The sequence below is a fragment of the Melitaea cinxia genome, chromosome 23 (assembly GCF_905220565.1).
Source record: "Melitaea cinxia chromosome 23, ilMelCinx1.1, whole genome shotgun sequence".
NCBI lineage: Eukaryota > Metazoa > Arthropoda > Insecta > Lepidoptera > Nymphalidae > Melitaea > Melitaea cinxia.
In genome coordinates, this window is record NC_059416.1 from 5,109,632 (window position 1) to 5,123,596 (window position 13,965).

The 13,965-nt window shown below is 37.4% G+C and overlaps 2 protein-coding genes across 2 annotated transcripts in view; one reads left to right on the forward strand and one right to left on the reverse strand.

Annotated features, from left to right (window-relative positions):
* Positions 1–13,401, forward strand: part of LOC123665289 (dosage compensation regulator) — a 32,832-nt gene extending 19,431 nt beyond the window's left edge. The window contains exons 9-23 of the mRNA XM_045599610.1: positions 288–436; positions 1,642–1,768; positions 2,043–2,192; positions 3,383–3,527; positions 3,885–3,988; positions 4,309–4,542; positions 4,991–5,146; positions 5,637–5,767; positions 8,290–8,459; positions 9,006–9,199; positions 10,123–10,237; positions 10,909–11,060; positions 11,354–11,545; positions 12,011–12,169; positions 12,894–13,401. Of these exons, the coding sequence (XP_045455566.1) occupies positions 288–436; positions 1,642–1,768; positions 2,043–2,192; positions 3,383–3,527; positions 3,885–3,988; positions 4,309–4,542; positions 4,991–5,146; positions 5,637–5,767; positions 8,290–8,459; positions 9,006–9,199; positions 10,123–10,237; positions 10,909–11,060; positions 11,354–11,545; positions 12,011–12,169; positions 12,894–13,343 (2,628 nt within the window). The 3' untranslated portion in view covers positions 13,344–13,401. The remainder of the gene's footprint in view (positions 1–287; positions 437–1,641; positions 1,769–2,042; positions 2,193–3,382; positions 3,528–3,884; positions 3,989–4,308; positions 4,543–4,990; positions 5,147–5,636; positions 5,768–8,289; positions 8,460–9,005; positions 9,200–10,122; positions 10,238–10,908; positions 11,061–11,353; positions 11,546–12,010; positions 12,170–12,893) is intronic.
* LOC123665290 (dynein light chain roadblock-type 2) lies at positions 13,387–13,891 on the reverse strand. The gene has a single exon (XM_045599612.1). The coding sequence runs from the start codon at positions 13,778–13,780 to the stop codon at positions 13,487–13,489; it is 294 nt and encodes a 97-aa protein (XP_045455568.1). The 5' UTR covers positions 13,781–13,891; the 3' UTR covers positions 13,387–13,486.
* Between the last annotated feature and the right edge of the window lie 74 nt (positions 13,892–13,965).

A 13,965-nucleotide genomic window follows, 5' to 3' on the forward strand; every position in this document is an offset into this window, starting at 1 on the left:
GCAAGATATTAATTTATAACAATTTTTTTTTTTTTTAAAGTAACAACAGATTATCTCGCCGATTTTAGCTGCAGAAACATTTCGAATCTGTGCTAGCTCCATATTAAGCATAATTACTTTTTTTAAATATAAAAAAAAGCAATTGTAATTTGAAAAGTGCTTTTCTAGCATACCTTAAAGAGATTTTTAATATTTTAAGGTTGAATAGTTTAGACGATGATAACTGCATTAGTAAAGATATATATGCCATTTATGATTATTATATTAATACTATATTAATGTTTCAGGTGTGCCAGTTTATCTTGGATGACTACATAGCCAGCGGGCAGGGTGCTTGGGCTAATTTATGTGTGACTCAACCTCGAAGGATCTCAGCTGTCAGCGTAGCGGAGCGAGTGGCTGCAGAACGTTGTGAGGAACTTGGGGATAGCGTGGGGTGAGATTGAATTATGTTACAAGTGCCTTTGTATGCATCTAAGAGTTTATATAGATAGTTGTACACTGTGTGACATGTTTTTTTTTTTGTACAACTAAATTGGCAAACAAGTGTACGGGTAACTTGATTGTAAGCTGTTACTGTAGCCTATGACGACTGCAACACTAAAAGCATCGTAAACGCGTTGCCGATCCTACCTCCTACATTCCCCAGGTGTTCTACCTTACTCGCCACGGGAACAACTCAGCTTGAGAGCAGTATTCTCTAGCTGTGACCTTCTGTGACTAGTAAGGTTGAAGTACTTTCTCAGACGGGCTGCTCCATATTTTGAACAGGATATTTTCTGCTGTGAACCACCTTAAAAATGATGCTTGATTTGTGTATATACAAGGCCTTTGCGTACGTCTGACATGCATATTGTGTATAATATGCGCATGTTTGTGTTCCCCCTGTCTTACCCCGCGACGAAGGATAAGGGATCTTGTTCGCTAGTCTTGGACATGGACGGTCATCGTCGCCGTGTACCTCGAAATATCGCTAGTCGATATGACATGTCTGCTGATAATCTAGGACAGCCCAGGTCTCGACAGAGTCGAAGGCTTTCTCGTAGTCCGCAAATACCATACTTTTTTTTTTATTTAAACTCATTTTACATTAAAAAAATTACAGTAATACACTCCAAAAATCACAGAGATTTGTCCGGAGTGTTAAGGTTGAATACAGTTCATTTAGGCAATTAAAAATAAGGTGGGTAGTTCTGCAAACTAAAGTAAGTAGGTATCTTTTACTTTGGTGTAAATCCGTACGCGGGGAAGGCGATCGAGACGCAAAACCGGTTTGTTACAAACACTTACAGGATGTTGAGATAATACGACTTCAATTCATTTCTTATATTTTTTATATTGATTCTTTTTTTAAATGTCACATCTAATCCATTCAACAAGCGAGGAGTCAAATATTCCGTGGTCCTTTCACCATATACGTTATTTGTTGCAGTAGTTGTTATAAGTTTTTGTTTTGTTATTTGTCGTGTATTAATTTTATGGTGAATTTTGTGCTGTATGTCCATATTAAAAAAGTTTCCTCTTAATAAGTTATATTGAAATTTATATTCTATCGGTAACACGTTGCAATGCTTTTTTTTTTTCGTCATTATTTGTCGTCAGTCTTATTAAAAAGTTGAACAAAGTTTACTTGTTTTTTAGGTATTCAGTAAGATTCGAATCGGTGCTACCTCGTCCATACGGCTCCATTATGTTTTGTACAGTTGGTGTGCTCTTGCGAAAACTAGAAAACGGGTTGAGAGGTGTCAGCCATGTTTTGGTTGATGAGGTTTGTTATTCATAAATAAATTGTCTGTTTACAAAATCCATAAAAGATTATTTACTTGTTTTATTATTAATGTCTCTAAGTTGTTAACTTAGTAAAATTGCAAAGGCTATCTTTTAAGTTTCTAAAATGTTTTCTATACAAAGAATTATTCTCTACATATCAGAGTTAACCTTCATTAAAAGGAATTCAGTCAGTATTTGTGGGCGAGAGAACTCTAGTATATATCGATTGTTTTGTGTATTTTAGTGTAAAAACATAAGATTGTTTGTTACAGGTACACGAAAGAGATGCTGACACAGATTTCGCACTTATCTTACTGCGAGACATGGCTCATACATACCCAGATTTAAGAATAATTCTCATGTCGGCCACTGTCGACACTACCCTCTTCGCTGACTATTTCGGAAACTGTCCCGTTATTGAGGTAGGTGAAAATAAATATTTTGTGCTCCCTTTTAAGTTATTTAATTATATAATTTTTTCTGAGGTTTTCTCATTCACGTAGTGCTCAAACGCCAAATAGCGAGTGATATGTTTCATTGGGTTAAGTAATAACAATCAGCACGTGCTATATTTTATTTGGTCGAGTAATACCAAATAGTGAGTGCTATAGTTAATTTAGTCGAATAATACCAAATAGTGAATGTTATATTTCACTTGGTCAACTAGTACTAAATAGCGAGTGCCATATTTCATTTGATCGAATAATACCAAATAGTGAATGCTATATTCTATTTGATCGAGTAATATCAACTAGCGAGTGCTATATTCAATTTCGACGAGTAGCGAGTGCTATATTTAATTTGGACGAGTAATACCAAAAAGCGAGTGCTATATTTAATTTGGTTGAGTAATACCAAATAGCGAGTGCTATATTTAATTTGGTTGAGTAATACCAAATGGCGAGTGCTATATTTAATTTGGACGAGTAATACCAAAAAGCGAGTGCTAATTTAATTTGGTTGAGTAATACCAAATAGCAAGTGCTATATTTAATTTGGACGAGTAATACCAAAAAGCGAGTGCTAATTTAATTTGGACGAGTAATACCAAAAAGCGAGTGCTAATTTAATTTGGTCGAGTAATACCAAATAGCAAGTGCTATATTTAATTTGGACGAGTAATAACAAACAGCGAGTGCTAATTTAATTTGGTTGAGTAATACCAAATAGCGAGTGCTATATTTAATTTGGACGAGTTATATCAATCAGCGAGAGCAATGTTTCATTCAGTTTCAGTTCAGTTATATAAATAGTGTCTTAGTAATTATGTAACTGTATTCATATGTATGTGTGTTTTTTTTTTAAATATTTATCTTATTTAGAAGCATAGATTGCGCAGCAGGTATTTTACAAAAGAACAGCTTAATAACACTGCTCTCACGTAGTCTTGTGTTCCTGTGTGTACGGGTAGCGTGAGTTCCTGGTGAGTGTCTGGGCTAGGGTCGGGAACGCGCTTGCAATTCTCCTGGTGTTTCAGCCGTCCATAAGCTACGATATCCCGTTACTATCAGACGAACCGTACGCTTATATATCACCGTTATGATATTATAAAAAAAGATACAGACTAATAAAATACGTAAACTCCTTATAATTTTAGTAATTGTTTTTTCAGGTCCCAGGTCGTACGTACCCAGTTAAACAGTACTTCCTCGAAGATTGCATCGAGCTGACTAAGTTTATGCCGCCGCCCGAAACTAGGAAACGAAAGTTGACTGGCAAGAAGGCGTCTAAAGATGACGATGAAGATGATGATGAAGGTATGATGATCGTATTTTATGAAATAAATATTGCGTCGTAAGTGACCATCTGCTTGATTTCTTTCTTATTTGTATTTCGTTGTGTTTATTTATGGTGTAGTTGTGTTTTTTAGTTGTGTATTATTACGCAAAGGTTTTTTTTTTTTTAATGAAGAACATGGAAATCACAAGTATAATTTTTTTTGCAGTGTAGTCATAATTATAATCTACCAACAACATTTGTATGTATTGTTATATTATTCATGCTACAGATATCTTTCCAAAGATAATAAGATCTATTACTCAACCCACATCCTTTTATATTGTGATAAAATTACCATTTATAATAAATCTTTAACATTTTTATTATTTATACAGGTGAGGGCATAGATGAAGAAGAAGATCTGAATAAAAACTGTCAACTCGATAGCAACTATTCACCACAAACAGCAGAAGCTATGTCCAAACTCTCTGAAAAAGATGTTAGTTATATCCATATCTATAAAAAAAAGCTTGATTTCCTTGACATTATCTGTAGTATATATAAACATATACTAATTAAATGCGGTTTAGTTGTAGTTTTACTATTATTGGGAACTTCTCATCTAATTGGAGGCTTAAGAGATCATGTCATCATCTCATGTGGATTAAACTCCAAGACAGTAAAAATAATAATCGATAAAAAATATTATTACTGGGATAAGTTTTTTTATTGTACTCAAATTTTTTTCTTATCTGCAATTTTCATTTTTTTTTTTAATATTTTGTACATTTTTTTCACTTTAGTATTTATTTTTTTCAGCTAAGCTTCGAACTGATTGAAGCTATTTTGCTTTACATATGTAACTTGGGCGAAGAGGGTGCAATTTTAGTGTTCCTTCCGGGATGGAATCTCATATTCGCACTCATGAAGCATTTATCTCAAAGTAGAGTATTTGGCAACACTGATAAGTATGTAATCTTGCCATTACATAGCCAGATACCAAGAGACGATCAGAAAAAAGTGTTTATTACCCCACCTCCAGGACTTACTAAGGTATAAATACCTATTATCTTTGTGTATATAAGATCCTAGTAATCTAATTTTTATTTTTATTTCAATAGTGTTGTAGGCTAAAAGTTGGTAATTTGCGATAATTGAACAGTCATTGCACGATCGATTGCATAGTCAAATGTAACTGAAGGGCGATAAATAATTGCTGGTGTTCACTTGCTTTTATTAGTAAATATATTGAAATTGAGACTATTGATAAACCTACAGAAAGGAATCAATTGTAATAATATTTTAGAATAACAATTGCTCAATAATTGCGTTTTGACGGCAATAATTTCACAAATATTGATATTGTTCGACTAGTTTCTACTTTCATTATTACTTACTATCTTTGTATCACAAATCTTTGTTACAGAAAATTATTATTAAAATTATTACATTTAGCAAGTTTGCACTCAATTGGATTTATATCTACTTTGAAACATTTCAGGTGATATTGTCAACGAACATAGCAGAAACATCAATAACAATCAACGATGTAGTCTACGTGATAGACTCATGCAAAGCTAAAATGAAACTCTTTACGTCACACAACAATATGACGTCATATGCCACAGTTTGGGCCAGTCGAACCAACCTGGAACAGGTAATTTTTACTATCACACTTTATTATAAATATGTACTTTTTAATTTTTGATGTTAACGTTTGTATAAGAATTACATATTAAGAAAGTGAGTAGTACAGTCAAAGACGTTTTGTTATAAATATTTGTGATTTATCTGTAGAACAGGATATTTATCATTTGTAGTGTTGGTCATTTTATAGACTATAATATATCTATATAAATAAAAATGAATGTTGCTATGCGCACAACTCGAGAATGGATCGAACAACTCGGTTAATTTTTTTTTTTTTGTATATTCCTTAAGCCCCACGGAAGGTTTTAATACTAAAAAAAAAAAAAATGTTTACTATAACTTTTGATGCAACAAAGTCTGTCTGGGCATCTAGTATATAATATATTTTAATTCAGCCCATAAAATTGTTCTATCAACGATTATCGTTTCCTATCGCCACGTATTTCGGTCGAATTTCCCTAGAGTTTATGTCATAAAAGTAAAACAACCGTTTCCAGCGCAAAGGGCGCGCGGGCCGCGTGCGGCCCGGCGTGTGCTTCACGCTGTGCTCGCACGCGCGCTACGAGCGCCTGGACGAGCACCAGACCGCCGAGATGTTCCGCACGCCGCTGCACGAGCTGGCTCTGAGGTGACGATGAGAGGTCTTCTTATGTTTACGTGTGCTTCACGCTGTGCTCGCACGCGCGCTACGAGCGCCTGGACGAGCACCAGACCGCCGAGATGTTCCGCACGCCGCTGCACGAGCTGGCTCTGAGGTGACGATGAGAGGTCTTCTTATGTTTACGTGTGCTTCACGCTGTGCTCGCACGCGCGCTACGAGCGCCTGGACGAGCACCAGACCGCCGAGATGTTCCGCACGCCGCTGCACGAGCTGGCTCTGAGGTGACGATGAGAGGTCTTCTTATGTTTACGTGTGCTTCACGCTGTGCTCGCACGCGCGCTACGAGCGCCTGGACGAGCACCAGACCGCCGAGATGTTCCGCACGCCGCTGCACGAGCTGGCTCTGAGGTGACGATGAGAGGTCTTCTTATGTTTACGTGTGCTTCACGCTGTGCTCGCACGCGCGCTACGAGCGCCTGGACGAGCACCAGACCGCCGAGATGTTCCGCACGCCGCTGCACGAGCTGGCTCTGAGGTGACGATGAGAGGTCTTCTTATGTTTACGTGTGCTTCACGCTGTGCTCGCACGCGCGCTACGAGCGCCTGGACGAGCACCAGACCGCCGAGATGTTCCGCACGCCGCTGCACGAGCTGGCTCTGAGGTGACGATGAGAGGTCTTCTTATGTTTACGTGTGCTTCACGCTGTGCTCGCACGCGCGCTACGAGCGCCTGGACGAGCACCAGACCGCCGAGATGTTCCGCACGCCGCTGCACGAGCTGGCTCTGAGGTGACGATGAGAGGTCTTCTTATGTTTACGTGTGCTTCACGCTGTGCTCGCACGCGCGCTACGAGCGCCTGGACGAGCACCAGACCGCCGAGATGTTCCGCACGCCGCTGCACGAGCTGGCTCTGAGGTGACGATGAGAGGTCTTCTTATGTTTACGTGTGCTTCACGCTGTGCTCGCACGCGCGCTACGAGCGCCTGGACGAGCACCAGACCGCCGAGATGTTCCGCACGCCGCTGCACGAGCTGGCTCTGAGGTGACGATGAGAGGTCTTCTTATGTTTACGTGTGCTTCACGCTGTGCTCGCACGCGCGCTACGAGCGCCTGGACGAGCACCAGACCGCCGAGATGTTCCGCACGCCGCTGCACGAGCTGGCTCTGAGGTGACGATGAGAGGTCTTCTTATGTTTACGTGTGCTTCACGCTGTGCTCGCACGCGCGCTACGAGCGCCTGGACGAGCACCAGACCGCCGAGATGTTCCGCACGCCGCTGCACGAGCTGGCTCTGAGGTGACGATGAGAGGTCTTCTTATGTTTACGTGTGCTTCACGCTGTGCTCGCACGCGCGCTACGAGCGCCTGGACGAGCACCAGACCGCCGAGATGTTCCGCACGCCGCTGCACGAGCTGGCTCTGAGGTGACGATGAGAGGTCTTCTTATGTTTACGTGTGCTTCACGCTGTGCTCGCACGCGCGCTACGAGCGCCTGGACGAGCACCAGACCGCCGAGATGTTCCGCACGCCGCTGCACGAGCTGGCTCTGAGGTGACGATGAGAGGTCTTCTTATGTTTACGCAATCACTCATTATAATGACACAAATTTTTCGGATTTTATCGCGATTCATCATTTCAGCCTATTGCAGTCCACGGCTGGACATAAGCCTCCACAAGTTCGCGCTTAAAATGGCGTGAACTCATGTGTGTTGCCCATAGTCACCACGCTGGGCAGGCGGGTTGGGTGATCGCAGGGCTAGCTTTGTCGCACCGAAGACGCTGCTGCCAGTCTTCGACTTGTGTATTTCAAAGCCAGCAGTTAGATGGTTATCCCGCCATCGGTCGGCTATATAAGTTCCATGGTGGTATTGGAACTGTATTATCCCTTAGTCGCCTCTTACGACACCCTCGGGAAGAGAAGGGGTGGCTAAATTCATTAATACCGTAGCCACACAGCATCGCGTTAATCAAGTTATTTAAATGCCTGATATTTCGGATACTTTACAGCAACCACGGTTGGGAGGGAGTATGGGGGGAGGACTACATGGTCCTCCCGGCACCGTGGTGGCATCTAAAAAACTTAATAAACTGTAATAAAATCCGAGAAAGTTGTTTCATTATAATAATTAGAGATGTTTATAAAACATCATTTTATAAAACACATAACAACAATGTTCCATATAGTGATTCAGCCTGTAACATTCCACTGATGGGTATAGGCCTCTTTCTCTATGTAGGAGTAAGATCGGAGCTTAATCCACCACGCTTTTCGACTGCGGGCTAGCGTCTATATTTCCTACTATGAGTAACGATCGCTGTCAGGTAGTGGGATCGACAACTTAAGGTGCTCTCCGAGGCACGGTAGGGAGACCTACAAAAACAGAAAACCAGAATGAAAATAAATCTTTGAATAAACACAACTCCCGTGCGGGAATCAAACCCGCAACCTTGTTTAGGCGTCGACACGGCACAAGCTCTATTACACCAGGCTAACTTAACTGGACTATGATATATGATAAAGATGTTCCAACGTGATATTTCTGTGACAGTATCAAGCTCCTCCGCCTGGGCAACATCGGTCACTTCCTATCGAAGGCTCCGGAGCCCCCCCCACTGGACGCTGTCATCGAGGCTGAAGCTTTACTGCGGGAGTTGGGATGCCTTGACAACAACGACGCCCTCACTCCACTCGGGACTATACTCGCCAAGTTGCCTATAGGTGAGAATACTGTGTTTTTATGTCTTGCTGGCATTTTTATCTTTCGACTTTTTCTGTGCAGACCAAAAATATTACAATTATATGTATATGTTTGGCCTGGGTCTTGGTTAATTCCGTACCCCGTATTGCTTTTTAAAAATAACAAATAATTACGTGAATAGATTTGCCACTGAATTTTTATGTGAAATAACAACTTGTTCAGGCTAATTGTATGAACCAAATCTTATTGACTAATTTTAAGTGGAATCGCAATCGTATATAATTGACTAAAATTTTCAACTTATTCAAACAAAAGTTTTTTTTTAATGTTGCAATATTTAATAATTGTGTTGATAACATTATTTAAAATATTATTGGCATATGATTCAGACCTAATTTTTTCATTTTTTTACAGTAACTTACAAATCTTTCGATTGGGTTCTATTTATGCTTTCTAAATTTTTTTAGCATTATAGTTATTATAAAAGATTGATTACACTAATTCAGTTATAAAATTGGTCTGTTTAACGAATCTGGTCTACAAATTAATTATAAGTTTATTTTCAGAACCTCGTCTCGGCAAGATGATGGTTCTAGGCTTCGTGCTAGGTGTGGGTGATGCTTTGACAACAATGGCGGCCAACTCTACAACTTTCCCAGAAATATTTTTAGTAGAGGGACGGAGACGGTTAAGTGGTCATCAGAGAGCACTTGCCGGGGAACGGGCTTCTGATCACGTGGCTATGCTTAACGCTTTCCAGGTTTGTACAATTTAATAATATGTACATAGTATAGAAATTAAAACTTTAAATGTTGATTATTGATATAATAATTAAATTAATTTTTGTTAGACGATTTCCACCAGTATGTTTTGATATTGCATCATCTATTTTTTTTTTTCAAATTGTATATGTTTTATAATTGTCCAAGTTTCTAGGTTTAGGTGGTCCAGCTTTGAATTTCTTAATATTTTTGTACGCCGTCTTGTTTGTTTAAACGTATCTTAGGGACTACTTGAAAAATTCTTGTGTTGAATAGTCCTATTCCCGAAGCTATAGGCTGTACAACATCACATAAGGCCAATAGTAGCTGAGCATTAATAACAAATGTTACGAAAATGGGAAAAAAATAGTTTTTTTAGGGCTTTCGTGCGTGCGTTACGTTACGCAATCGTTTAAGGTCAAAGCTTCCCAAAAATCATGTCGAAATAATAATCGCCAATGAAGTTTTAAAAAAAGTCTGCCACATCATATTTCTATCTTTTAACTATTATTCATTATAACCCTTTTTTATCAATCAAGTGTATTTTAAAAATATTTGTTATTTGCGAAGACATGATATAAATCGTTATCCAAAAAATACATTCTTTATTAAAAGTCCTTGACATCTTTGATTTCAATGTATATCTTAAAGAAAGTTTTAAGATAACTTTGCAACGAATTCATAATCACAGTAAATGAAATTTATTTATTAGACAGACATTAATCCTTACGAATAAAAAACACTTCACTAACAAGGCAATTGTATGAAGATAAACTTTGTCTTTTACGGTATTTAATTACGACTCACAATTTAAAAGATAATGTAAAATCAAAGGTAATTTAAAAACATTTTAGGGCGTTTCTTCTTCAAACGAACGCGGGGCAAAGCTAATGATATAAATAAGTCTTTGTATTCATTCTAGATGTGGGAAAGAGAACGCGCTAAGGGCGAAGACGCAGAAATACAATGGTGCGAATGGAAAGGAGTACAACTAACAACGCTTCGAGTCACTAGCGAGGCTAAATATCAACTAATAAGTGAGTTAAGAATGTTTTTGATACTTTTGTTTTGAGTCTAATCTAAAATGAACTAAAAAGTCTGTGATTGTGTAAGTCTCCTATATGATCTGAGATATTTTGCAAGTCTCCTATGGGGTTATTCAAGTATTACGTAAACAGAATTTTAGTAATTTTTTTCCCCATCCTCCACCTTGTCAGCGAAAGTCAGCAAAACCCTAAACCCTATGCTTATGTGAACATTGATATATATATTTTGAATCTGTTCAGAAATAATAAATAAATATTGCTGACGTAACCATCGTCTAGACCCCTCCGGCCCCCATATCATCGATATTAAGCAAAACATTCCCTATATAGAGATAAGGGTAGGGACATGTGGTAAACTTGAGGTTTTTGGATAAAACATGGTACACATTACCTATGTTTGTAATGATGTACCTAATATTAAAAAGTCATTTATATTTGTTTTTGTAATTAAATGTAGATTTTATTTGACGATCGTGTCTATATATAAGCACAATATGGCGAAATAAAAGTTTTCATTTCATTATAACGCGACAATATGTCTAATAACACAATAAAAACAATGTGTCTTAATGTAATAAATTTTAAATCAGATAATATTTATATTCATTGAATAAATTTTATATAAAGAATTCGATTATTAACTGACTGAATTAATGTTACAGATATATTGACTACATCAGTTGGTTTCCCCGAAGAATGTTGTGTACCACAGAGATGGAATCCTAACGTACAAGACCCAGTTTTAGATCTAGTTATAGCTCTGCTGTGTATGGGCTTGTATCCTAACGTGTGCGTACATCAAGGAAAGAGGAAGGTTTGTGAAATAAAATTTAATTGTTTGTAGTATTATTTTAACATCACATCAGACCATAGAATTAATGAAAAATATTGCAAAAATTAGGAAAAATCATTTGTTTTGATAGCATAATGCATGGAATATAATTTTTACAAAGTTGCGAACAATAGTTAGTTAATAATAAAGTCTCTTTAACGATCATCACCATTAACAAAGTATAACATAGTTAAAATATATAAAGTGTATAAAAATAAATAAATATTACGTAAAATTGAATAGTAGAGAAATAATGAACACAATTTACTTTTTAGGTACTGACAACGGAAGGCAAACCAGCTTTAATTCACAAGACATCGGTGAACTGTAGCAACCAAGAGCAAAAGTTTCCATCGCCCTTATTTGTGTTTGGTGAGAAAGTTAGGACAAGAGCTATTAGTTGCAAACAAACTACTATGGTGGCTCCTCTTCATTTATTGCTTTTCGGTAGCAGGAAAGTTGAATGGGTATGTTTTCATTTTTTATTATATGAGAAAACATACTTTTATTAATGTATCAAATATATATGTAAATCATATTATCGTAAATGTTTTGTAGTATAATCTATCCAATTCAAACAGTAAAGTAATGAATTTAGCACTTTTTTCTCTTTATAAGCTTAACTTAACAATTTCCTAACCCAAATCATTCATGTAGGTTGATCATAGTTGGAATCATTAGTTTAGAATTATTATTGTTAAATCAATGCTCTGTAGGTATGTTCGAACTGTTGGAATTTTTCTATTATATGAGGACTTTCATTGTGTTACTATCCTTACATGACGTATTTTTTTTTAATGTTAATTATCAATATTTTGGATACTTTTCTTGTATAAATAAATATATAAAATAAAATAATTGAAATATATATTTCTTATAAAATAAACATTTTTGTGTACTTTTCATTTTTAATACGAACTTTTCTTTATCAGATTGATAACATGGTCCGTTTAGACAACTGGCTTAACTTCGAAATGTCACCAAAAACGGCCGCATTGGTAACAGCGTTAAGACCTGCCATAGAGTTGTTAGTAGAGAGAGCCGCTCGGGAACCAGATGCTGCCTTGCACTTTTCACCTGAGGAACAAAAAGTAAGTTACCTCTAAATCATATAAATATAATATATGTACTGATACTGTTATTTTAAAGTAAATTTATCGGAGATACAATCAGAGTATGAGGCTCAAGTAACCGACAGCAAAAGTTAGAGGGCGCCGTGGCACCTGTGCACTTATCCACAGACACTAAAGATGAAAAAGAAATCCCGCTGGAACGGTCAATTTTTGATGTGATATTCAAAAATGTTTAGAATTCCTAATGTGTGGGTAACACAAATTAAAATCGTACATATTACAAATAGCATGGTGTCGTCTCCTGTCAAAGATTTTCATTGTAATATGAAACTTTGAATAGTTATGGGTCTCTGTAAAGAACTCACTATAGACGGCGCCACGGTTTCGCTTAAACCGAAAATAAAAATCATCATATCAAAAATTTCGCTCTAGCGGGTACATCGTTCCATAGCTTAATTGGCTAGAGCGCCGACACGGTCAGTCGGAGACGCGGGTTCGAATCCCGCTAGAGCGGTCAATTTTTGATGTGATATTCAAAAATTGTCTACTGGACTTCGTTAGACTATGATTATAAAAAAAAAGTTTAATAACCAAAATTTTAATAAAGATAATGTGTGAAATAGTAGATATGTTAAAAAATAGCAGTCTATGTTATAGAATGGTTTTAGCCTTTGCAAATAAGGTTTTAATTATACCTTTTTTCAATAGCAAATTTTTCTAAATGTGTTGAATTCTTTTACAGGTTTTAAATTGTGTAAAAGCACTTTGCGTTATGGACGCTGGAGATTACAATATACAGCGCGATGTGCCAACATTTTCCTTTAGACCTGATGGGGCTAAGAGGGGTACCCGCGGTTGGGGTACTAATGGCCCAAAAAATGAAGGATATGGGTTTGGAAATAGTGGTTTTGGAAACAGAGGTGGATTTGGAAACAGAGGTGGTTTTGGTAACAGAGGTGCTTTCGGTAACAGAGGTGGTTTCGGAGGTAGAGGTGGTTTTGGAGGCAATTATAACGATTTTGGTAATAACGATGGAAATAACAGTTTTGGAATCCGAGGTGGCTTTAGTCAAGGTAGTTTTCGAGGAAATTATAACAGAGGCGGCGGTAATGATGGTTTCGGAAATAATAATTTTGGGAATAGAGGCGGTTTTCGAAATCGAGGATTTGGAAACCGTAGCAATCGGTGGTAATTCATTCCTGTGTTTTAGTTACTAAGTGACAAAGAAATAAATCTTTTCGTTTATTTAATTGTAGTTTTATTTACGATAATTTTATAACATTATAAGTAAATAAATGAATGACGTAAGAAACATACTCCAGAAAGGCAAGGTCGTCAATCAGCTGGGCTTTGAACTACTATTAAAATAAAATCTTTGTCCGGTGCGACCATAACTTCGCTCTTCATACTCCTTATGCGGAGAAAAGTTAAATCGTTCGAAGGATCCAAATCTCTGACTACAGCTTTCGCTTTGTCCACTAAAGCACTCATTAAGCCCGCATATTGTACTGATACATGATTATCTAAAGTTGTTTTGATTGGTATCCCTTCACCATTTACAACTATGACTCCTATGACACCTTTATGTAAAGACAATTTGCGCACAGTTTCTTCGGCTTCATTCGCCATTTTTTCGCTTTATTAATCAATTATTTTAGAAATTATTTAAAAACTTAAATATTCGTCTGTTCAATGGAATTTTCCGTTATTTGGTCTGCTGTGCATTACGATAATTGAAGAGCAAATTGACTTCTACATCGGTTTTTGATGGCTTGTCATTTGAAATTATGACAATATTTCAATTTTAGAATTGT

Excerpts from the sequence above, each read along its gene's own strand:
- LOC123665290 (XM_045599612.1), bottom strand. The coding sequence starts at position 13,780 with ATGGCGAATGAAGCCGAAGAAACTGTGCGCAAATTGTCTTTACATAAA.